This window comes from Panthera onca, chromosome C1 (genome assembly GCF_046562875.1).
Source record: "Panthera onca isolate mPanOnc1 chromosome C1, mPanOnc1 haplotype 2, whole genome shotgun sequence".
Classification (NCBI taxonomy): Eukaryota; Metazoa; Chordata; class Mammalia; order Carnivora; family Felidae; genus Panthera; species Panthera onca.
This window is the reverse complement of record NC_138346.1, coordinates 91,939,297-91,966,108: the sequence shown is the minus strand read 5'-3', so window position 1 is coordinate 91,966,108 and position 26,812 is coordinate 91,939,297. Positions and strand designations below refer to the sequence as shown.

At 35.5% G+C, this 26,812-nt stretch overlaps 1 protein-coding gene across 5 annotated transcripts in view; it reads right to left on the bottom strand.

Moving 5' to 3' along the window:
* Window positions 1-26,812, bottom strand: part of LOC132673441 (small ribosomal subunit protein uS2-like) — a 133,336-nt gene that overhangs the window by 37,622 nt on the left and 68,902 nt on the right. For 4 of the 5 annotated variants that reach the window (XR_013557327.1, XM_078451338.2, XM_078451336.1 and 1 more), the window contains 2 exons: window positions 14,880-14,971; window positions 8,579-8,692 (listed from right to left, as the gene is read on the bottom strand). Coding sequence is in view for 3 of the 5 variants with exons in the window: in XM_078451338.2 (XP_078307464.1) it covers window positions 8,579-8,692; window positions 14,880-14,902 (137 nt within the window). In the remaining 2 variants the exon portion in view is untranslated. Of the gene's footprint in view, window positions 1-6,191; window positions 6,542-8,578; window positions 8,693-14,879; window positions 14,972-26,812 lie in introns of those variants that run through there. The other variant, XR_013557326.1, reaches the window with a different exon arrangement.

Sequence of the window (26,812 nt, the reverse complement as noted above, 5' to 3'; positions counted from 1 at the left end):
AAAAAATATATATATTTCAAATTACTGACTCATCATCTCTACAGATGGAGGCACTGGAATCTGTAATTACATATGCAAAATATATAATGTATACAATATGGTTACTGTATGTATGTGCATATATGCATGTGTCTGTATGTATGTATAATGTATGTGTGTGTTTATAAACATATCTTCATACATTATAAGTAAAAATAAACACCTTCTCAACTGATTTTCATGATTATTCATGTTTATGTTCCAAGTCTATTCCATTCTTATATTTTGTTAAATCAAAGCCAAAAATAAATTGCAGAAAAGTTTAAGTGCCTTAGCCAAATCACATAACTAATTACTGACAAAACTAGAAGCTCAAACTAGAAGGTAAAAGCAGGTTTCTTGACTCACTACCCTCCCCCCACTCCTCCAATGCTATTTACTCCAAGATGTTGGTTGGAAGATTTAGAACTTCAGCTGAACCTTGAATTGTGGATAGGTTTAATAAATGTGGGATATTTCAAGGGAAGTTTCTTCCCCACCTCTGATCCTATGCAACTAATTTAAATTCAATGCATATTTTGCATAATTATTGACAGGCTAACATATATAAGGCATGGACACAACGGAAGACAGAAAAATGAATGAGCACACTACCATCCCTCAGGGAGAATTTACCTTTGAGAAGATACTGCCTTCCAAGGTCCTTTTTAGCCTGGGGACTCCTTGGGGAGCTTTGTCAATAAGCAAATCCCTTTTGTCTACCTGAGACTACTGAATCACTATTTCTAGAGTGGGACATAGAAATATGTATTATTAACATGCTTCTCAGTTGATTCTTAAGCATAGTAAATCCTGAGAAACATGGTGGTGGCAAATGAAGACCAAAAAATGGCACAGATGACAAGTAAGATAAAGGTTTTCAGCTCAGAGATGTAAAGAGTATTCTCCAATCTTGTAGTAAGGACAAAGCTATACAAACCGCAAATTAATAACTTTTCTTTAACACATTAAGAAACTGAGGTTGCAGGACCACCAAGTAACCCGAAGTCTGGGGAGAAACAGTGTTTTCAGGGAGAAACAAGGCCAAGTATTTACTGACTTGAGGCAGACAATACTAGATACAATCTTAGCTGAAAAGATGTAGCTAAAACATTTAAACAAATTGCTAGAGGATGAGAATGAACTAGCATGAGAGTGCCAACTCCTAAGGATCTCAGCTATAGAGGACTTTACACACTCTTGCAGGCTTGGACTCCATGAATCCCACCAGACACTCACAGGGAAGGTCAGGGAGAATCCTGAGAAGGCTTTTCTTGGGGTGCTGGTAGAGGAGGAAACACTAGCTGCTGCCAAAACCCTGGCTCAACCCATCACCTCTATGTCTCCTACAAAACAAAAGCCTTAATATGCAGGGGGAAGAACAAACAGTGAAACCAATTACCTTAGGGCACTATTGGAAGCCCATTGCATTTGGGGGACAAAACAGAAGAAAGCAAGCTCTACCCCTCTGAGTGGGGCCAGAACTCCTACCAATTGTGAAATGGATAGACTTTGAGGGCATTATGCTAACTGAAATAAGATAGAGAAAAACAAATACCATATGATTTCACTTATATGCAGAATCTAAAAAAACTGAACTCACAGAAACAGAGAACAGACTAGTGGTTGCCTGAGATGGGGCGGGGCAGGGGGCAGCAGAGAGGTGGAGGAAATGGGTGAAGGTGTTTTAAAGAGAAAAAAAAAAAAAAGTAAGTCCTGATCAAAACCCTGAACAAGAGCCTTCCAACCAACTGAGCCTAGTCAGCCAACAGAACTGAGAGAAATAAATAAAGTGGCTACTTTAAGCCCCAAAATAGAAAAAAGAATTGGTAGGGTCAAAGGCTATATCTCATCTTGAGAAACATTGAAATAGCCTATATCTAAAACTGGGTTAGTTGTAGGATTTTTATTCCTAAATCAAATTTCTCATAACCTTACATGCTTCATTTGTATTTGATCAATTTGGAGTTCTTGTCTCTCCTTGGTAAGATTAAGTCTGGTTGTTGAAAGATCTGGGTGCCTATTTATTTAGGATCTCTAAAAAGTATCATAATATGCATTCACTTTATGTCTTTAATAACCAAAAGTTTGCTTTATCAACAAAGTATAATGAAGTCAAAATTAACTCACTGGGTTACTCTCTTCTAGTGCAGAACTGAGGTCTGTATATTAGGTAAACTGCCTAATCTAAAACATGTATATTTTATATTATCCCAGATGTTCTACCAAAGTTACTACTAATTTTATTGGATCATTTTTTCTCGATATAGATGAAATTTTCTGAATGGCATTACCCTGTACTTCCTTCAACTAAGATTTGTCTAATGACCTCAAAGAAATTCTTGTTAGGCTTTTGCTGTATATTTAGTTTTATTTCCCCTGGTCAACCTTCTTGATCTTCTAAACATAGATATTTAATAGTTTCCACTGAGTGGGAAAATAACTTCTAAAAAGGATTATTGCCCAATATACTAAAGGAGGATGTTCGTTTTCTAAGAATTTATTTTTAAGCAGATAATCCTTACTTTTAAAGTATAAAAACCTTATATATATTCACCATTTGTGAAACTTTTAATTAATTTATTTATTTAGAGGGGAGGGACAGCAGGGGCAGAGAAAGACAATCCCAACCAAGGTACACAGTGGGGCTGGATCTCATGACCGTGAGATCATGACCTGAGCAGAAATCAAGAATCAGATGCTTAACCCACTAAGCCACCCAGGTGCCTCATATTTGTGGAACTTTAAACCTCTCCTAAGTCTAATTAAATGAGTAATGTATGTGGAAGCACTATAACTCTAAAGCACCATATAAAAAAGTTAATTTTATATTGTTAATACACATGCTATTATAGCACCATACAAAAATGTTAATTTTATATTATTAATACACATACTATTATAATTCATTCTTTCAACAAACATTTTATTTAAAATTCTTATTTAACAATTAGACATTTTCAAGTAATTTTCCCAACGTTTTCTTCTCGGTCTGCCTCCCAGATTGAGTCTGGTTCATTTCTATAGCCTCATAATTTAGCTTATCACCTGAAACATAGCAAGCACTCAATAAATATTTATTAAATGATTCCAGACATTCCCAGCTTCCTCCTTCCCTCTACTTCCAATGAAAACTAATATATTCTAAATTATGTTGTGGTAAAGTTACTCGGTAGCTCCCAGTTTCACTCCATAATGACCTGTAGTCTTGAAAAGAAAATTTCCCCTTTGAATAAGTTTAAACTTGTCTGCATTATTAAAATAATTAATGGACATTCACACTTTAAATTTTACATCTTCATTCAAACACCATCTTTCTAAATTTAATCATTAAAGGGCTACCATATGTTTAAAAGTCATCACGATTGTTTAGATAGGGAGAGACTGGTGCTCCCTCTGCTGGTTCTAGAGATAAAAAGGGAACTGGAAAACCCACTCCAGTCAGTCATCCTGGCAACAAGGGCTTCCTACAACCTGAACTGAACTAACACACCACATTGATACCCATGCTTGTCAGATGAAAGATATTATGGAAAGAGACGTCTGAAACTTAAGGTTAAAAGAGCTGTTGGTTAAAAACAAGAAAAAGAAACCTAGGAGAATAAAACAAAAAAATGTAAAATAAAAGTTGACAGATTCTCTTAAAATGATGTGTATAAAATAATAAAGACAGTTTCTTTCTTATTGTGAAGTTTTTAACTTGCATACCCAAAAGTAGCAATGTGGATTAACAAGCATTATCTCAGTTGATTCTTACAACAAATGCTGTAAATTAATGGGTCAGGGAACATCATCACTATTGTCCCTTCCGTCTCAAATGGAGGTATCACTACAAAGATACATAGCTCTTCTCCAGGGCCTGAAAACAATCCCATGACCACCTCTATGTTTTAGGTACTAATAATAACTAAATTCTAATGAACACTTATTATAGCCAGGCACTGAAACAAGCAGTTTACAAGCAATGCCTCATTTACTTCCCATAACAATTCTGTGAAGGAGGCACTATTATTATTCCCATCTTACAGATGAGGAAATTGAAACACAATCACTTTTCAGAGCCAAATTTTTATCCAAGAGTATGCCCCAAATCCAAAATAGGTCATGTGGAAAACACATCAAAGCCCACTCAAACACATGTGATATATTATTTGGAAATCATAGTACTCTTCGCAGAGTACCATGAAATATTGATATATTTAGTTCTATTGTATAAACTAGAAACACATTTTCTAGAAGAAAATATTACTAGAAAATATATATAGGTACCAATCAAGTTTTTTTTAGAGTTTATTTATTTATTTTGAAACAGGGAGGGGCAGAGAGAGAGGGAGAGAGACAGAACCCCAACCAGGCTCTGCTTTGTCAGCACATAGCCTGACGTGGGACTCGAACTCACAAACCATGAGATCATGACCTGAGCCAAGATCATGACCTGAGCTGAAATCAAGAGTTGGATGCTTAACCAACTGAGCCACCCAGGCACCCCATCCAACTAAGTTTTATCTATCTATCTATCTATCTATCTATCTATCTATCTATCCACCCATCCACACACACACATTTATATTTATATAATTATTCTTATTTATGTATTTATGTATAAATTATATATGACATATATCAAAATTATAGACATTATATATAATTTTAGAACTGGAAGTTTGTACCTCCCTTTGCCTATTTCAATTATACCCCACCCCCACCCTAACCAAATTATATTTACATTGCATATGTTTATTTTTTTAAATTTTTTTTCAATATATGAAGTTTATTGTCAAATTGGTTTCCATACAACACCCAGTGCTCATCCCAAAAGGTGCCCTCCTCAATACCCATCACCCACCCTCCGCTCCCTCCCACCCCCCATCAACCCTCAGTTTTTTAAGAGTCTCTTATGCTTTGGCTCTCTTCCACTCTAACCTCTTTTTTTTTTCCTTCCCCTCCCCCATGGGTTTCTGTTAAGTTTCTCAGGATCCACATAAGAGTGAAACCATATGGTATCTGTCTTTCTCTGTATGGCTTATTTCACTTAGCATAACACTCTCCAGTTCCATCCATGTTGCTACAAAGGGCCATATTTCATCCTTTCTCCTTGCCACGTAGTACTCCATTGTGTATATAAACCACAATTTCTTTATCCATTCATCAGTTGATGGACATTTAGGCTCTTTCCATAATTTCGCTATTGTTGAGAGTGCACATTGCATATGTTTAAATATACAAATATATTTCAGATTTGGAGAGGGACCTTATATCCCAGAATGCTTTCAACTCTAATAAGTACAGACACCCTATGCCTTACAGAATTATCACTTATTTCACTCACTGAATTTTGCAAAAGTTGAAAATTCTTCAGGATATATTTCAGCTATTTTCAAATCAGTCCTGGAAGACTTTCCACATCCTTTTATAAGATAAAAATTGGCATAAATGAAAATTTATTGAAACACACCTAGCTTCTCCCCCATGATTAAGTACATGATTAAGCTTTGTATTTAGGCTTCACATATCTTCCTTTTAGGTGTTTAAATATGTTTTGCTGAAATCCTTCCTTTTCAAACTACTTTACATAACATGAGCCACTATCGTAAAAATTTGCACAGTAACAGAAATAATATGAGATTGAAATCAAAGACCTTTTACTGATCCTATTTTTTGGTTACATCATCCCCTTTGCTTTGCAGTGTTTCTCAACAAAACTACTTTGAGTTTCTACAGGGAATGCAAATTTTTTAAGCATCTCTAAAATGATATGTGTTTCTATACTCCCAAACCACACAAAAATTTTCAGGAAAATGTTTTATCAAGTTAAAACAATATAAGATGAACCCAAATTACCTTATAAAGTGATGAAAAAGCTTGATTGGCTGTCCAATTTGCCATTTTCATGCTCATTGTTTACCCAGCTGCATGTACCACTGAGCAAACAATCAGCAGCAGTTACCAAGGTTTTACAATAATAACAAATTATGAGGTAGAATCTTAGAATTCAGAAAATTCAACCCATAAATTTAACTATTTTCTGAGTATTTGGGAAAAAAGCAACTCAGTCAAATTTTGTAGCCAAACCCCAGTGTCTGTGGGAGGCTAGTTTGAGAACACATCTCTTTGGATTCAGATTTTGATCCTCCCAATCATCTAACTTTCCCTCCATTAATGCCCCAATAGAAAGGCAATACAAGAAATTAAACTATGCTGAATTGTTTTTAGTTTAAGTTTATATTTGAATAAAATTAAATTGAATCAAGTACCCATGGACTGGCTCACAGGTGGCAGAGAATGGGAGAAAAAGCACTGACCACCCTACAACTGAGTTTAAAAAAACATCAACCAAACCTTTAAAGAATTGGTAAAGGTTGAGTGTGGGTAGTATGACAGTATGAAACCCCTGGCAGCCCCGGACATAAGAGGAATTGGTACTTACTCCCAGGCTCTTTTCCGTGGACCCCAGCAGGTGCTCATGAGAAAGATGATAGCACAGTAGACAACCTGAGAGAGTCCCTTGTGTGGTACGGGCCAGCTGGAAGACAGCGACTGCTGCTGTGGGGAAAGCATGAACCCCAGACACCCTGCCCAGACCATCCTCTCATAAGTAGCAAAACCTTAAACCTCTGTGAGAGGGGCAGAGAAAACTCTGTCACTACCAGGCACAGGTAAAGACCTACTACTGATGGGAAAATGTAGAAGAAAAACTCCTTTGGCCCTGGAGGGGGGTCAGGAAACAGTATGGAGTCAGCCCCATGATATTATGTTAATGTGTTACAGGTATGCTATCACTGCTGGAAGGACCAGGAAACACTATCCTGCAGTAGGACATCAGAGAGCCTATCCACTCCTCTTCCACCACCAATCCCCATCACTAACACACAATTATCAGAACATCCAGCAACTTCACTCTTAGGTGTTTGCCCAAGAGAAATAAAAACTTATGTCCTCACAACACCTGTACACGAATGTTTATAGAAGCCTCACTCATAATTGCTAAAAACTACCTAAATGGAAACAAACTAAACATCCATCAGCTGGCGAATGGATAATAAACTATGTCATAGCCAACTAGTGGAACACTACTCAACAATAAAAAGGAATAAAACTACTATTACATGTAACAACATGGAAGAATCTCAAATGCATTGAGTGAAAGAAGGAAGACACAAAGGCTACCTACTATATGCTTCTATTCCTATGACATTCTAGAAAGGCAAAACTATCCTGACAAAAAGAGTTCAATGGTTGCCTGGAGATGGGAGGGGGAACTGACTACAAAAGAAACAAAGAACTTTGTGGGGAGCTAATCATCTTTATCCTAATCGTGGTAGTGGTTGCATGACTGTATACATGTGTCAAGTTTATAAACAGGGTGAATTTTATTATAAGTAAATTATTTCTCAATAAATCTGACTAAAAAAATCAAGAGATGTATATTTGAGACTCACTTCTGTCAGTCTAAGTGATTTCAAAAAAGATTCAGTTCACTTAAACCAGCTTTCAGGAAATATCTACTATATGCTGTGCCATGTTATATCTAAAAGGTGAATTAGTTGTGGCCCACTAAGAATACACAGAGTAAAGATACTTATTAATATATCTTCAGCAATTTATGGATTAAACCTGAAATCCTAATGCAAAAAGCAAAATATCTAGAACTATGTGGCAAAGAATTACGTCATTTTAGAGCCTGTGGGATACAATTCAAGAGGTTTTTAGAAGGAAATTTATAACCTAAAAGGCATTTACTGAAAAACATATATATATATATATATATGTTTAATATACCTATATATATATATATATATGTTTAATATACCTATATATATATATATATATATGTTTAATATACCTATATATATATAAGTTTAACTCAAGAAGCAAAAAGAAAACAAAAACCCTCAAACGAAAGATGTAAGAGCAAAACAAATGACACTATGCATTCAAATAAGCTTAATAGATGAATAGATCACTTTGCTTGCTGCAGAAATATTTCTGTTTTTGGTATATAATATTTATTGTTACTCACTGAGAATTTACATAGTACGCAGTCTTTCCTAAACTAATTTGGCCACTAAACCATGTGTATGTGTGTATGATTATACCTGCCTTAAATCTAATGACCCACAAGATAAATTTTAGTAAACACTGGTCTATTGGCTTAATTAAATTACTTAACTTTTCTGAGCTCCAATTTACCTCTCTAGAAGAAAAATGAAATACAATTCCTCTCTTTACTTATATCCTTAAAATCTAGTTGGTTATACAGAGGGGAAAGGTAAAACCAATATAAGAGATTCACAAATAAAATCACATGAAGTAACAAAGAGGAAGTATTTGAAATAAGCACAAAAATAGCTGTGTTACATGAAAAGTTTCTATAAACAAAAAGAAAATGATATTCCATTAGAAAAGTGGAAAAGGGAAACTTATTTGGGAATTTATAGGAAATATGCATAAATTACTTTTATTTTTTTTAAGGGGGAAAAGCAGTGAAAATTGTAATGCTGAGAAAATAGTGTTGTAAATGATGACCTTCCTCTTCTTTTTTGTCTAAATAGTTATTTACCTTAAATAGATGTATAACATAGAACACTCTTCTCTTCCATGCACATCCCTTCCAGGTGTTTTGGCAATGCTGGTGGGCTCCAATTCACTCAAACCATAAACATTCATCAGGGTCCTGAGAACAAATACACTCTCAAATTGGCTGAATTTGGTTTGTTTCCCTCACCATAATCTTTCCAACTTATAAATCAAACTCAATATTATTACTCCTTAATGATTATAACCAAGCTACCACCACTATTTTTTTTTTAATTTCAACTTTTTCCCCCCAACACTCTTGTTAGCAATATACCAGGTTAAATGAGCAGTGCCATTTTAGCTAAACTAGTTCCACTTATTTGAAACATTGATTTAAGAAACAATTTTTAACGCTGCGCTATTTGAAACAATGAATAGGTGCTGCTGCTTCTTAGGATAAAAAAATTGGAAACGAGGTGATAAAGTCATATTTATTTTCATGTGATCTCAACATATGCTAAAAAGGAAAAAAAATAGAAAATCTATTCATTCTCTAATGGAAATGGCTTCATAAAACTAAAAAGATTTGGTAATACTGAGCAACAGTCCATGAGAAACTGGTTATCATCAATAGTCAGTGCCTAGTTTGCTAGTTAATGAGGTGAGAAGATACCAAGAGTGGTTAATATTCCTACAAACTGATCATAATCAAATCATTACAACGTTAATTGTGGAATTAAGGGGATTGTAACCATGAAAATAAAAATAAATATAAAATCACTGCCTTTGTTCTAAATGTGTTATGGCAAAGCTTATTTTCTAAAGCTAGATGGGGCTCCCAAAAGATGACACTTCTGCAGAAATTGCTTTAAAAAATATCAGGTTGTGCAATTTTGATGATAGCACCTAAAAAATATTTATCCATGTTTTGCCATGTAAGTCAAGGAAAGAAAACTCTCAGCCAATTGATTAAGATATTTAAATTCCTAAAGATCATATATAGTCACAGGGAAAGTCATTACTAAGATAACCTCTTTTTACATTATATTGGAAACTTTATTAGATTTATAACTTGGTTCTCAATCCTTGTATTTTCAATAGGTAAATCAACAGTCTTAAGTCTATAACGTTGATACAGATATTGTTTATTTATATGACACTAACAGATTTTATCTATTACACTAATAATAATCTAACCTCACAACTATTGCCTATTTTCATTGGATTTGTCAATTTTTAGAGCACTTTTCTTTTGACAGAGTATGTGACTAAGAATTTAACCTAATGAAGATTATACATCTCCTATCAAGCCTTAAAAACCTAAAAGTCTCCACAAACTTTTTAATTCAAATTTACTTTTTCCTGAATATAAGATAATCTATTTTGATTGCAAAATCTGAGAAGACCACAAAAGTATAGAGATAAAGAAGAAAAGGACCAGTATATTACAAATCAAAGGCAACTACTATTAACTGGTATTCTTTTTTGTATCTATCTCCTTTAAATATTTAAAATCACAGAAGAAATATACCAATTTATTTTACACTATTTTCATTGAAAATGATTGAAAATAAGCACTTTCTATATCATTTCTAGCTGCACTGTATTGTATGGAATCGGTTAACCGTAGCTTGTTTTACTATTACATTATTAATAGACTTTTTTTTAAGTATTTCTAAATTTTCACTATTATATCATGAAAGGTATCTTTGTGTAGGATAAAATAGTAACAAAGAATACAAGCAGAATTTGAAGCAGACAGATGTAAGTTCAAATCCTGGCCCAGCTACTTAGGAGTTTTGGTGAGAAGTGAATTATTCAAGCAAAGCCAGTCACATGGTAAGCAATCAATGAATTAAAGCTATTATAATGAAGCTTTTCTTAAATTTAAGAATTTTTTGTTTATCATTCATGCCCTGAGATTGGATTTCTTGGTTAAACGATGTAAACATTTTTAAGAATTTTCATACATATTGTCAAATTATTCTCCAAAGTAGCAAACCAATTTAAGCTCTCATCAGTATTATATAAGAAGTGACCCTCAGCAAAATTGAGTGTTCTCATATTTTTTAATTCAGTAGGTGAAAATGTTATCTCATTTCATTTTTATCTTTTTGAGCATTTAGTAACATTATACTTTTTAAAGCATGCATTAATCATTTCTACCTACTAAATAAATTATCTGTTCATGTCTTGTACTCATTAACATATTGGAGTTGTATCAATTTATATAACTAACTGCCTTAAACATTAGGGATATTAATATTATGTCATATGTGTAGTTAAATTTGTTCATAATACTGATACTGAGAAATTTTGTATTTTCTACAGTCAAATGTATTATTCCTTTCCTTTATGAATTCTTCCTCCCTTATCCAGAAATTGGAAAATAATCACCTTTTATTTCTGGTAGGTCAAATTAACTTTGATATTCTAAAATTGCCTTTTTAATCTTTTTTTTTTAACGTTTATTTATTTTTGAGACAGAGAGAGACAGAGCATGAACAGGGGAGGGTCAGAGAGAGGGAGACACAGAATCCGAAACAGGCTCCAGGCTCTGAGCTGTCAGCACAGAGCCCGACACGGGGCTCGAACTCACGGACCGCGAGATCATGACCTGAGCTGAAGTCGGACATCCAACCGACTGAGCCACCCAGGCGCCCCTGCCTTTTTAATCTTGATAAAACAGACTTTGGTTTATGCTGTTAAATGAGAATCCAAATTTAATTTTTCTTCAAGTAGCTAAACACTTGTCCAAATAAGATTTATTAAGCAATCTTTCTCTTACTCATTGATCTACAATGTCTCCATTATGATGTGTAAAACTTTTACACAGAATAAAGTTTAATTTTACAAGGCACCAAAATTAATCAAAGATATTATCCATTGTACCTGATCTGCTTTTGGAAGAGGAGCTGCTATTAAAGATCCCTGAGGCAACCCTCACCCATAATTATCTCCCACACCCACTGGGCTTAGGAGATTGCCAAGACCAGAGAGGATGCTGCACAAAGGAGAAAAAAGAGTAACTGAAAACAAGTCAACATTTTAATTTATGGTCATTCCTTTCCTCTCACTGTGCCCACAATAAGCCTGCATCATTAATGGAATGAAATAAAATGCAGGCAACATTTATCAATCACATATAGTATTCCAGGTCCTTGTATCCCCTCCGCCTCCCCAGAAGTAGACATTCTTTTCCTAATTTTGCAGTTATAGAAACACATTCCGCAATTTTAACTAAGCTTCCCAATACCACACAATTAATAAGTAACCAAAATAGGATTTGAAACTAGACCACTCTGAATTAAAAATCATATTTATTTTAAAAAAAGAAAAGAAAAAGCCCTTAGTTGGAATCTCTCTCTCTCTCTCTCTCTCTCTGTGTCTGTCTCTCTCCCTCTCCCTCACCCAGATCATTTCTTTTCCTGAAATATTATCTCAATATCAGCGATAATTTGAAGCTTTTATACTCTTCAAGGTTAATTTTGCATGTGAAGTTGAAAGGAGGGGGAGGATGGAACTCATGGCTGGGATGTAGGAACCCTGCTACAAAGGGTGTGGACTGTTGCACAGAAGGTTAGAATAGGCTGTGACCACATTTCAGCAGATTGCCAAGGTCAATGAGGACAACATTAGGACCAGATAATAACTAGCTATAACTTAAAGGGTCAAGTACTATGTGAAACAGAATACTAACAGTGGACTTTCCCTCATTACTAATGCCATCAATAACCATGGTTCAGGGCCCTCAGAACCTCAACCTGGGAAGAGGAAGAAAAAGAAAGTAAAACAATCCTGACTGTGACAATTTCCAACACAAAGTGACAAATAGTAAATAAATTTGATCAAGTGTTTAGATTTCATTTTCTGTGTCATGAAGAATGGGGGTTGAGTTTCAAAAACTTAAATGAGCTGTAGAAAATAATTGTAAAATTTACAACAGACACCATGGAATTGAGCCCCAGTCACACTAGGTTAAAAGAGGAGATTCCTGAGGACTTAGAGGCACAGCCAGCCTGCAGGTGTACTGGAAGTGAGAATAAGAAGGTGGAAAAGCAAGCTTCCCTCTGTCCCACCGGGACCCCATTCCTCCTTCTTGTCTTCTCCTAGCTGATACTTGCTGCTCTGCCTCTTGGCCTCATCCTAGATCAAAGAAAGAATTTCTCTGCTGCTCCCCATAAGTGCTCAGTGTCAGTCAAGGAGTCTCCAGCTCATAATACCAGTGGCTCCTGCCATTCCAAATCCCATTTCCTCATTCCTTGCTTGACATTTCTGACATAATGCACTCCTACTGATTTCTTACTCATCTCAGACTTTCTTTCTCTCTGCCAGCACTTTTTTGTCTATCTTATATTCCAATGTAAATGTCATCTGCATTGTCATTTGGTGTTGTGTGTGTGTGTGTGTGTGTGTGTGTGTGTGTGTGCATGCGTATGTGTATGGATACACATGTGTATGGTATATATAACACTAGATTTATGGATTATATGAGGTGGATACAATTCTCAGTCCAAATCTCATATTTTGTAAGAAGTTATAACATATGTCTTTTTCTATAATTCAGTTCACTTTCTATTTCGAGTCCCCATTCTGCTACAGTGGTAGAAACTCAGTATTAACCGGTTCATGCCCACATTGTTCCCTACCTCTAGGATTATGCCAACGTTTTGGGACATGTGTAGTGCCAAGAACTATGGCCATGGAAAATCTTCTATTTGATACTCCAGATTCATTCTCACCTCACCTCCACCCCAGCAATTTGTCCTGGAGCCTGAATTAAAGGGAGCACGTCGACAGGGTTCCCTTCTTTCTGCTCCAGACAGAATCAGTCTTCTCTATATGATTCTTTTTCTTCTGGTTTCTAATGTCATGCTCTCCCTTCAGCCTTTCAGGCCTAGCAGAGCTAACAGTGCTAGCCCCAGGTTCCTGCACTCTACACTGTACTCACACATTTGTAATCATTCCTTTGGTAAATAATCCCTCCCCCAGCTAGTCCTCTGCGAGGATGCCAGTGGTTTCTTGCTGAGATACTGTTCCAGATGTCCATTTTCCATATAGAGATTCTGAGACATCTTTCATTCTGTCTGGCTCCTAGTTGTCAGATCATAAGGTTTCCACAGCAACTTTCCTCATTGTTGTCCACTTCGACCTGCAGGTCTTGTAATTCTCCCTACTATGTTTCTGTGCTGCACCGGGGACTAGGAATGTCTGTGGGTTTGTCAAGATCCCCTCTGCTTAGACTTTGTGTGCACTCACTCTGTCTGTGCATCTAGAATGGCAAAAGGCAGAGAGATCCCTCTCTCTCTCTGCTCTGTCCACCTTATGCAACCCATACCAGGGGATATGTTTAACAGGTAGGAGATGGGAGGGAAAAGGGTGTATGAAATACCAAGAAATAAAAAATATATATCAAAACATATAGAAGTGTATTAATATTTAAACATCACGACCCTGTAATAAACCTATAAAACTGAACATTTAACCATTCAGCTTGTGGGTTCTAAAAATAAGGATTTAAAGATTCCTATTGCTAAATGTCAGGCTCTTCATTTATATAGCAAATTAAAATTTGAAAAGCACTTCATATATAAATGTCATTGGATCTTCAAGACAAACCCTAAGAGGATTATAAAATATGCTCCATGTTATAGGCTGAACTGTGTCCCCCACAAAATTCATACGCTGAAGTCCCAATTGCCAGTATCTCACAAAGTAACCTTATTTGTAGATAAGGTCTTTAAAATAATAATTCAGTTAATATGAGGTCTTTAAAGTAGTTTCTAATCTAATATGACTGATGCCCCTTAAAAAAAAGAGAAAATTTGGACACAGACATGTTGCACATGCAGAGGAAAAGCCATGTGGAGACAGAGCGAAAAGAGACCTAGGAAACTTATACACCCTATTTATAGATCAAGAAGCTAAAATTTAGAGAATTTTTAAAGCCTACCAAAAACCCGCAGATTGTTTTACAGTAAATTACTTACAATAAATTTTTACACTAGGAATCTTAATAATACCTAAATCCAGGCTGCCTCACACCCTGTATCACCTCTCTTAGGAGTTGTCTGCAACGTGCTCTGCAACTGTATGATATTACTGTCATGTGAGAATATTCATGAGAATATGTGTGTACATTTCTTCAAAGTCAAGCAACGCATCTGTGGGCTTCAGCCACCAGGTAGTAGCTGCCTCCAGGCCATTTTCAGACTCCTGTTTCCCTCCTCCCTCCACTCCATCTGCTGCCTTTCCAATCCTTTCATGCTCCCTGTCAACTTCCTGAATTACAGGTCCATTCAAAGGCTGAACAAAGAGAGAAAGAGGTGAGGGAGGAAACCTACCTGGCGCAGCAAGTGAACTGCATTGAAACACTGTGAGGTACATGAAGGAGAGGACACTACTGCAGGTGTTCAATTCCCAAAAAGTGGCCAGGCTGAAGAGCAGAAAACAGAGAAAGCAACAGGATTTTAATTTTGTTCTGAATCTAAGCACAGGAGATTGAGACTGTGTAGTACATGAGGGTTAAAGGACAAGAGGGGAAATGAGAAAGCTTGGGTTATGGGCTCAGGTTTATGGACTCCTTATCAAGAAGTTTGAACACATTAGTTTAACTCCTGGGTTTCTGTTTCCTTACCACCAAAATGACTATGTTGTAGTCAAGGTTTCTAGTAGCTCTAACATTTGGTGAGGTTTTTATCTGATACTGTGGTTTTGTGCCTTTCCATGGATGTATAGAATTACACCATATGGTTCCACTGCCATTTGAACCTCAGTGTCAAGTTTTGATGCTCATGGAGCATGAGCTTTCGCAAATAAACAATAATCCCAGTGTAACACTGTTATTTGGAAATCAATTATTCCAATTTCAAAAAAGTAGGGAAAACTCTGACTTACTGGCTTATTTAGCTGTAACCATAGCAAATGTTCTATTCATTTATTCATTCATTTAACCAAAATTGAAGGAACATCTACTATGGGCTAAGTTCTTATTATGCCTAGCCTTTGGAGTTCATAGTCCCTCTAGTGAGAAACAGAAATAGTATGGTATGGAAAATGCTGTGGGCTGTGTTAGAATACAGGTAAGCCCTCTAAAAGGTCAAAAAGGACATCTAGCTCAAGTCTTACAAGAACAAGAAAATGAATTCTATTAAGACAAAAGTAGTAATTTGTTAACACATCCCAGATAGGGCTGGCCATAGTTAAGAAAATAGGTATTTTGAAGATTAAATCATGATAGACTCTCATACACTGCTTATCAGTGAGCCAAAACACAGAAAGGTAAATTCCTTTGCTATTCATTACTGTTTTAAAGGTTTCCAAGAGATGTGAATCCTATATGTCAATCCCCCATACTTATCAATCCTTGCTTTGGGAATCAAACATGCCTGAAATCTTAGGTATGGAAAGGACCTCACTAATCAGCTGGTTCAACCCACTTATTCAGAGATAAACTTATTGCTCCCAAGTCTCATAGTAGCAGAGGCAAATCTAGACCCCAAGTATCTGGAATCCCATTTCAATGTTTTGTTTTGTTTTGTTTCCCCTACTGAACCTCCCTGTACTTCTCATCAGCCTATGTACATAAATTTAAGAATGAAGTCAAGTGGTCTCTGTTATTCAATTGATCAACAAATCAATAATTTAAGAGACATGTCAGACCTATAAATGTCTTAGAATCAACCATGATTATATGCCAGTTATTCTGGCATATATTTATTTGTTTACTCCACAAACTGAGTTATACCTTCTGTTGGAATCACCTTGGCTCCAAATATCATAAATGGAGACAGTGAATGGACTTTGCGATAACTTCCCCAGAGTCAAGTGAGGAAGTGGATAGTGGCTACTGCCACTGAACATTGATTTATGGTTTATTTGGCAAATATTTCATTTCATGAGCACCTAATATATGCTGGGCACCATCCTAAACAGTATCAGTGAAAAATACAATAATTGTAATAAGACAGCATCCAGGCCATATGATGCTTTTCAACTGAACAAAACAGACAATAAACAAAGAAACAAATACACATAATTATAATACCAAACAATAATAAGTATATGAAAAAGTTTCAAAATGCAAGAAGTAAAAAAAGTTTCTTTAAATTCTGAGGGAACAGAAAGTGCAGTAAGAAAAAACTGTAATGACTCACTTCCAGAAAGGAAAGATACTTGGATATATTGAAGCCTTTCACATTCACCTTCCTCTGTGGTGGAGTCATTCTTAGAAACGTAGTGGGAAGAAGTAGGAGGCATTCTCAATTTTTTTCTGGAGTGTCAAGAACCACCCTCCCAATTCTTATCAGACTGGTTTTTAGAGAGACATCAAACCTTAGCACTTTCTTCTCCAAACACGAGGTATTCCATGTGTTTTTATACTAGTGGGCAGTGGTTCTTTTAACATTCCTAGAAGAGTTCACAGTCCCCTTTGAATATCTGATTTAAAACAGAGGACTTCCCCTCACCCAAAATACCCACTGGTATCTACATAGAAAATGTTGCATTAAATTTTAGGTGGGCCATGAAAGACCAATGAAACTCCTAGAAACCACTCCAAAAAAATAATACTTTTCTGTATTATGAGGAGTGGGTTCTAACTGGCTTAGACACAGTAGACTGTTATCCAAGAGTTCTTCAGCTTAAAAATTGCACAGAGATTTCTTGGCCAAAGGGCTTTAGGTTGCCAGGCTGTACTGCTCAGGGAGCAAAACTTACAAAAGTCAATAGTATTGCTGGTTATTAAAGACTAATAGGATTTAAATTCTCTCCATTTAAAAAAGAATGTTAGGAATGCCTGGGTGGCTCAGTTGGTTGAGCATCCAACTCTTGATTTCCACTCAGGTCATGATCCCGGGGTCCTGGGATCTAGCCCTGCATCAGGGTCCACACTGAGCATGATGCGTGCTTGGGATTCATTCTCTCTCTCTCCCTCTGTCCCTCTTCCCTGCTCACTCTCTCTTAAAAAATCAAATTAAATTAAATTTAATTTAATTTAAAAACAATTTTAAATATATATGTGAAATTAGTCATTCCTGAAATGCCCAGAATAGATATAACAATGAAATTAATAAAACAGTGATTTTCAATCCTACCCACATATTAGAATCACTTGAGGAGTTTTTAAAAAGACTGATACTCAGGGCCATATCAGACCAACTAAATCAAAATCTCTCAAACTGGGGTCCAGGAACTAGGAGTGGTTAAAATCTCTCCAGATAATTCCACTGAGGAGCTTGGTTCCAACCCACTGTTTTGGGAGAGCTCACTGACTTTCATGTCTTGTGAACCTGGCTTTACTGAATTAAGACGAGAAGTGGTTAAAACTAAATCCAGTTGATAAGAGTTGTTTATGCAGTTTATCTGAACTCAAAGCTCAATAATTCTAATAGTTCTGAATAGTCCTAACATTTCACAGAATATATGAGGGATATAAAAACCTATCAATAACTAGATAATTGGTTTCCTTGTAAGAATCAAACAAAAATACCTGTGAACAAACATTCTTCCTACTCCTTCCTGGCATTCCAGGAACTAGCATAGACTCTGGCACATATAAAGGCTTAATTAATGTTTGCTGATTTACCCACATCATTTTGGTCCATCCCTTCTCCATCAAACACTCTAAGAAAGAGAACATCATGATCACTCAGTAAGTTATCTAATGGGGCATTTAACTGCACCCTTGAGAAGCAATATTAGTGAATTCATTCTTTCACTAAAATATTGACAATCTACTATGTGCCAGTTACCATAATTGGTGCTAGGGATGATAATGATAATAATTTAATCCTTTCAAAATCATTTCCAACATCTTCTTTTGAACAATTATTGGACTTTAGTTCCAAGAAGACCAAGAGACTCTCAAGACCACAGAATTAGTATGTGGCAGAAGGTAAACTGTTTCTCCAATCTTCTAACTCCCAATGCAATGCTATTTTGCAGGAAACAAAGTACATCACTTTTATTATATGTGTAAATTTAGAGTAATAAGACTAATTCTAAGAGTATATGATTGTGTAAAAAAGAAGTCACACCATGTGTCAATCTGCATAGAGGAACTTCCCAGTTCTATAAGTTTTGTGTAAGTAAGTATGGGACTAGAAATAGACTTTCTTTCATGTCCGCGTTGAAATGGTTGTATATTTAGAGCAAATAATATCAAGTGCTTTGTAGGGTAAAGAAAATTGTCAGGGCACCTGAGTGGTTCAGTCAGTTAAGCGTCCAGCTCTTAAGTTCCACTCAGGTAATGATCTCACGGTTGGTGAGATGGAGCCCCATGTTGGGCTCTACGCTAACAGCAAGGAGCCTGCTTGGGATCCTCTCTCCCTCTCTCTCTGCCCATCCCCTGCTTGCACACAAACTCTCTCTTTCTTTCTATCAAAATAAATAAATAAACTTAAAAAAAATAAAAAAGAAAATTGTCTCTGAGATTCTAGGAGAGTAAGTGAGGTAAGTAAAGCAAAGAATAATTTGAGAATAGCACACAGGTTTTAAGGAAAATAGAAAGAATATGAAGATGTTATTTTCAAAACAAGTCTCTAATTTCACACCAAAATATTAGTTGTTCAGAGATTACAGTTATTCACATAGATTACTATGGGAATTCCTAAAATTTAGAGAGGGAAAACCCCTAGTCATTACAGACACTGGTCCTGTTGCTGACCTCATCTACCACTCTTCCTTTCAGTCTCTATTCTCCGGTAGCTCTCACCTCCCAACATTCCTCAGGAAAGCCAAGGTCGAACCCCTCAGGGCATTTCTATAAAGGATTGTCTTTCCAACTCTTCAAAAGGGGCATACCTTTCCTCTTTCAGTCTCTGCTTAGTTTTCCCTCCCAAAGAGGTCTTTTCTGACCATCCTATCTTGTGCCCCAACATTTCCTATACCCCTATACTTCCCTTTGATTTTCTTCTGAGCATTTACCACTCCCAGAGATTGTTTTACTTCCTTGTTTACATGGAAGTCTCTTTTACTAGTGTCTATGCTCTATGAAGGCAGAATTCTGGCTCTCTTTTTCATTGCTATATTCTTGTTACTGAGCAATGCCTGCCTCACTGCATTCAATATTATTTCAATATTTATTAGTAAGGAAGAAAGGAACAAAAATTGGTAGAGTCAATGGCCAGCATATAATACTAAAGTTCAGACAAATACATCATGTCTTTCCCATCTGATCAGTACAAAATTAAGATGAATAAAATCCAGTGTTGTCAAGGAGGTTAAAATATGTACCCTATAACATGAACTCTAGATTGGTACAACTTTTGGAGGGGAGCAGTTAGCAGTATCTAACAACTTTTAAATTTTGGGCTATATATTTCTCTATCTATTGTCTTATTAATATAGTCAAAATAAATCAATAATAAATTATACATGGATGTTTACAGCAGATTATATGTAATAGGTGAAAATTTTGCAAAGTTCTTAAATGTCCATCAATGGTTAAATAAATTGTGACACAAAGAAATGAATAACAAGTAGTTGTTAAAAAAGAATGAGGAGAATCCAAGTGGACTAGCACAGGATAATATCTGTGATACAATGTTAATAATTATGAATGAGGTATAGAACTATTTGTCTATCAATGCATAGAAATAGACTTGTAAGGATACAAAACTGTCAACTACTTCTACTATTAAATAGAGGGACTATGGCAAGGAGATGGTAATGAGAAGAAATTTTTCACATTTTACACACTATCAATTTATATTTTATTATTTTTTAAATTTATTATAATTTGTTTCTAAGGAAAACATACTTGGCTTATCCTTGGGTTTCTTGAGAAACCTAGCCTACCCTGTTGTCAGATGATTTTGCAAAATAATTGCTAGATTAGAAGCTTCATGGGAACAGAGAGCATGTGTGTCTAGGGCTCTATATGCCTATTTGAAAATCTGACACATAGAATGCACTCAATATAATATGTTGAATGAATGAAAAAAAATGTCAGGGAATAATTTGGCTAATGTAATTTGTAAATTAGTCAACAGTATACAATTTTATTTAAAAATTTTTTTTAATGTTTATTTTTGAGACAGAGAGAGACAGAGCATGAGCGGGGAAGGGGCAGACAGAGAGGGAGACACAGAAACCAAAGCAGGTTCCAGGCTCTAAGCTGTCAGCACACAGCCTGACACGGGGCTTGAACTCACAAACTGTGAGATCATGACCTGAGTCGAAGTCGGGCGCTCAACCGACTGAGCCACCAAGGCACCCCGGTATACATTTTTAAAATAAGGATATTCCTCACATTTGAAGTGATTACAAAATTTTTAAAAATTTTTAAAATTTAGAATTCTTTAAGTTTTTTTTTTAATTCTCTAAATTTAAAAGCACACTGGATAGGGTATCATGAAAAGGCTTTGCCTTCAAGCATTTTGGTAGAATTCTAAGAATTGAGACTACGGTGTTGCTGTTGTTTTTTAATTTTTTACTGTATTGTCAGAAATTTGTGTTGCTCCTCATTTTTTTATTGTGGTAAAAAGTACATAATATAAAACTTACCAACTTAACCATTTTTAAGTGTACAGTTCATTGGCATGAAGTACATTCTTCCTCATTATTGTGCCATCATCACTATCCTGTCTCCAAACTCTTTTCATTTTGTACTCTGTACCCATTAAATAATAACTCTCCATTCCAACTTCCATTCTACTCTGTATCTCTATGAATTGACTACTCTAGATACCTCCTTATATAAGCAAAATCACACAGTACTTGTCCTTTTATGTCTGGCTTATTTCACGTAACATAATGGCCTCAAGATTCATCCATGTTGTTGCATGTTAGAATTTCCTTCCCTTTTAAGGCTGTATAATATCTCATCATATTAATACATCACAATTTGTTGATCTATTCATCTGTCAATGGACATTTGGGTTGCTTCTACCTTCTGGCTATTGCGAATAATGCTCCTATGGACGTGGGTATATACAAATATCTCTTTGAATCCCTGCTTTCAAATATATATATATAATATATATATGTCCTGAATATATATATTATATATATTATATATATTATATATATTATATATATTATATATATTATATATATATGTCCTGAATATATATATTATATATATATTATATATATTTTGAATATATATATTATACACATATTCAGAATATATATAATCTGAATATGTGTATAATATATATTCAGAAGTGGAATAGCCAGATCATATGGCAATTCTATTTTTTAATTTTTTGAGAAACTGCCATACTGTTTTCCATAGCAGGTGCACAATTTTACACTCCCACCAACAGTGCACAAGGATTCAAATTTCTGCACATCCTCCCTAACACTGGTTATTTTCTCGGTTTTTGATAGTAACCATCCTAATGGGTGTGAGGTGTTATGTTGCTGCTTGCTTTCTGAAATAACAAAATCTGGGAAAACCTCAACCTAAATGACCAACAAAAAGGGATGATAATATTTTTATTCTAAGACATTTATTTTTTAATTCTATCATCTCTGAAATAAGGATGCATATTACTACTGGTGTCATCTTATGGTTATATTTAATAGCACCATCTAACATCTCAATGGTATTTAAAACAATGGTGTTTTAAAATTAATACTGCTTTAGATTCAATGAAATATGGAACATCCAACATTTTAAACCACAAAGGATTAGACAAAGTATCTGAATTATATAGCAATAAGGATCAGTTGTAACAACCAACTTAAATGTACCCAAGAGAAAAAGTAACCAAGCAACAAGAAAAGGAATAATTATCATGTATTTTAAAATATATTTAAAGGAATAAGGATGCTGGTTGATTCCAGATCCTACTAGATCCTGAGCTGTATAACCTTTGGCAAGTTATTACCTGCTCTTTGGTGCAACTGCCAAACGGGAATAACAATATTCCTATGATATTATACTTATATCTTATTTGTTAGAACTTAGCAAATGGCAATAGGGATTAGAGGATAATTTATATTTTTCCCCTCTAAGGTAAAAATCAGAGCTTCTACCATTAGAGAAGAAAGGAAAAAATAATAGGAAATAGTTTTCAGTCTTTATCAAAGGCATTAAAATTATTCCAATGAGGAGTGCCTGGGTGGCTCACTCGGTTGGGCATCGGACTTTGGCTCAGGTCATGATCTCACAGTCCATGAGCTCGAGCCCCGTGTTGGGCTCTGTGCTGACAGCTCAGAGCCTGGAGCCTGTTTCGGACTCTGAGTCTCCCTCTCTCTCTGCCCCTCCCCTGCTCATGCTCTGTCTCTCTCTGTCTCAAAAATAAATTTAAAAAATTAAAAGAAATTTAAAAAATAAAATATAAAATAATTCCAATGAATATCCAGTAATAGTTCACTATTCTTCTGAATTAACACCCCTTCTTTAGATTTTTTTCATCCATTAAACCTTTATATTATAGATATTTCTGAGGTACAATAATGACTGAGAACAAAATGGAAATAAAAAAGTAAAAAAAAAAAAAGGAAATTTTTTTTTCTGAAAAAGATTCAAATTGCTAAAGATACATTTGCAATTGCTAAAGATACATTTGCCTCTCCCCAAATGCTCAAAAATATGATTATATAAAGTGGTATATATGATAAAACTTCATTTAACTCAATTTTCCTTTGTTGTGAACCAAAATGATTTTGACCAATATGACACATTAGTGTGTAACCCTGCATGACACCATATGTTCAGACAGTGCATGTGATTTGCTGGAATACTGTTATGCAAATTTTTAAGTGAGGTGTATATATTTAGGTCCATGGTATCTGTCATTGATAAGAGTCGATTTTGGAAAATTCTACCAAGTCATATGCCAGGAACCACAAGGGAATGGAAGGGGGGGAGGAAATAGCCTTTAATGCATCTCTCCTGCGTTGGTTGTGGTGAGGAACCATATAGACTGAACATGTCTCTCATGGAATGTAGCACAGAAGAAAGTCTTCAGCATGACATGGTCATCAGTCTGCAACTAATTCAGTGCACTTAAGACTGTGTTGAGCCACTTACATCCTCAGGACTTTTTCCTCTTTTTAAAGATTACATAGAAGCAGGAAAAAACAGGAACTAACCCCAATTAACATTTTAAAATTCTGAAAGGTCTTCTATACCTTTAAGATTGGAGTGCCTAAGAAAAGTTGCAAAGTGAAGTAACACACTAATTCAAAATGGCATGAATTTAAAGTACCAAAGTTTAAGGTGGAATATGGTATGAATTTAAAGTACCAAAGTTTAAAATGAAATATACCAAACTCCAGAAGACACAGTAAAATGTTAATGCCAAAATCAAAATGAATAACCAAGTTGCCCTGCAGTGTAATTTCAAAGGAGAAGCACTTCTAGAATAACAGAGTAAGGACCTTCAAAAATCAGTTCCCACATTAAAAAATTGTCAGAATACTGATAATAATTGTCAAAATCAGTTTTTCAGAACTCTGAATATTAAGCAAAGGCTTTCAATGATTCAGGTTAGCATTTATTCAAGAAAAACAGTTGAATCTTGATAAGAACATCAACATTTGTGGGTAATTTAGCTTGCCTTATTCCTATTCCCCTCTCACCAGCTTTATGGTAGCCTTGACAACCAGCTGCCTCAAAACAATGGTAACTGAGAAAAACAGATGCCATGATTTAAAAGGGGCAAAAGACCTGAACAGACACCTCAGGAAAGAAGATAGGTAAATGGAAAATAAGCACTTGAATACATGATATATATTATATGTAATCAAGAACCACAAATTAAAACAATGAGATACCAATACCCACCTATTAGAATGGCCAAAATCCAAAACCCTGACAATACCAAATGCTGGTAAAGCAGCAGAAACTCTCTAATTCATTGTCAAAGTGAATGCAAAATGGTACAGCCACTTTGGAAGACAATTTGACAGTATTGTACAAAACTAAACATACTCTTACCACACAATTCAGCAATCATACTCCTTGGTATGGACCCAAAGGAATTGAAAACACATCCACATAGAAAACTGCACATGAATGTTTATAGCAGCTTTATTCTTAATTGCTAAAATTTGGAAGCAACCAAATTCATTTAGTAGATGAATGAACAAACTGTGGTACATCCAGACATTGGAATATTTTTCAACACTAAAATGCAATGAGCAATCAAACCATGAAAATACATGGAGAATACTTCAATGCATATTACTAAATGAAAGAAGTCAATCTGAAAAGAATGCATAGTATATGCACCCAACAAGATGACATTCCCTAAAAGACAAAGCGATGGAGAAAGTGAAAAGATCTGGTTGCTAGGAGTTAGGGGAAAGGAGGTATGAATAGGTGAAGCATGGAGGATTTTTAGGGCAGTGAAACAAGTCTGTATGATACTGTAATGGTGGATACATGTCATTACATATTCGTCCAAACCCACAGAATATACAACAAGAGTGAACCCTAATGTAAACTGTGGACTTTGGGTAACAATGATGTGTCAATATACCTTCATTGATTACAGCAAAAGTACCTGTCTGGTGTAGGATGTTGATAGTGGTGGAGGTTGTGTAGCAGAGGGGATACGTGAAAACTCCCTGTACTTTCTGTTCATCTTTTTTGTGAATCTGAAAGTACTTTAAAAAAATAAAATCAGTTTTTTTTTGGTTTTTTTTGTTTTTTTTAATTTTTTTTTTTTAACGTTTTATTTATTTTTGAGACAGAGAGAGACAGAGCATGAACGGGGAGGGGCAGAGAGAGAGGGAGACACAGAATCAGAAGCAGGCTCCAGGCTCTGAGCCATCAGCCCAGAGCCCGACGCGGGGCTCGAACTCGTGGACCGCGAGATCGTGACCTGAGCTGAAGTCGGACGCCCAACCGACTGAGCCACCCAGGCGCCCAAATCAGTTTTTTAAAAGAAAGAAATTAAGTACTGATACTTGCTACAACATGTATGAACCTTGAAAACAAGAAAAGAGGAAAAAGCCAATCACAAAAGACCATGTATTGTATGCTTCCATTTACTTGAAATGTCCAAAAACGGCAACTCTATTGAGGCATAAGACAGATTAGTGGTTGCCATGGCCTGGAGGTTAAGGGGTAACAGGCAGTTAGTGTTAATGGCTATAGATTTTGGAGGCAGAGAGGGTGATGAAAATGTTCTAAAATCTGATAGTGTTGATGATTGCACAACTCCGTGAATATGCTAAAAAGCAATTAATTGTAGGGATTAAATGGGTGAATTTTATAGGATGTGAATTATATCTCAATAAAGCTGTTATTTTAAAAGACCAGCTCTAAAAATACTTCGAGCAAGGAGAGTTTTATCATAGTAAGCATATATCCTTAACCATAAGTCAGTGAGTAATCATGACATTTAAATAACTTTGAATCCACTGGCTCCACCATTTACTTTCTTTGTGCCTGCAGACAATCACTTAAGCATATTAAGTTAAGTGTTTCTTCATCAGTAAAATGGAAATAATCTCCAAAGCATAGCTGAAACAACTTAATATGATATCACAAAAAAAGCACCTGGCATGAGTTTCCTCACTGTTGGAGAATAAAATTACAAATGAATAAGAGGGTAAGGCTGAAACAAATCCTATGGTACTGGATCAGAGTCAAAGATATCAGTATCAACTCATTTTTATTTTTAAATGTTTGAAGATAGACACAGGAGTAATTATAGATGTCTGTGTATACACGGTTTAATATACATACGGAGATTTCCTAGCTCTGTGAGCAGAGAGGACCTAGAGGCAGTAACACTCCAGTAGCTGTCAGCACACCTAAGGTCTACATCTGAGTTTCTAAATACCATTCCCCAATAGAAGGAACTATGATTTCCTGAAGAAAATGAAAGATTCTAGAACTGCAACAAGAAAAATGCTGACAAATCTGACCATCTAATAAAGATGTAAAAGAAAGTGCCTTAAGGGGGGAAAAAAAAAAAAAAGAAAAAAAATGGGTACATGGAAAAAGGACATAAAATCCTATTTGGAAGAGTTTGAAATAGCCAAAGCTGGAACAATTTGAACAGCTCAATAAATAAAGTTAGTATTGGATTATGATCCAAAATATAAATATCCATGTGCCCACTCCGATCCACACAAATGACTGAAACCATTAATAAACTGGGAAGAAGAAATAAACATTTTTTATGAAATCATTCCAAAGGATAAATACAAAAAGATTAAGGGAAAACAACATCACCATTAGACACAGAAACAACTGCTACAAGCAAGACCCATAGCTTAATGCTCAAATAGATGAACCTTTATGGAGTGAGAAAGTATTTCCTTCCTGTCAAAGTATTGCTCCTGAAATATTCATTCCTTACTGTGG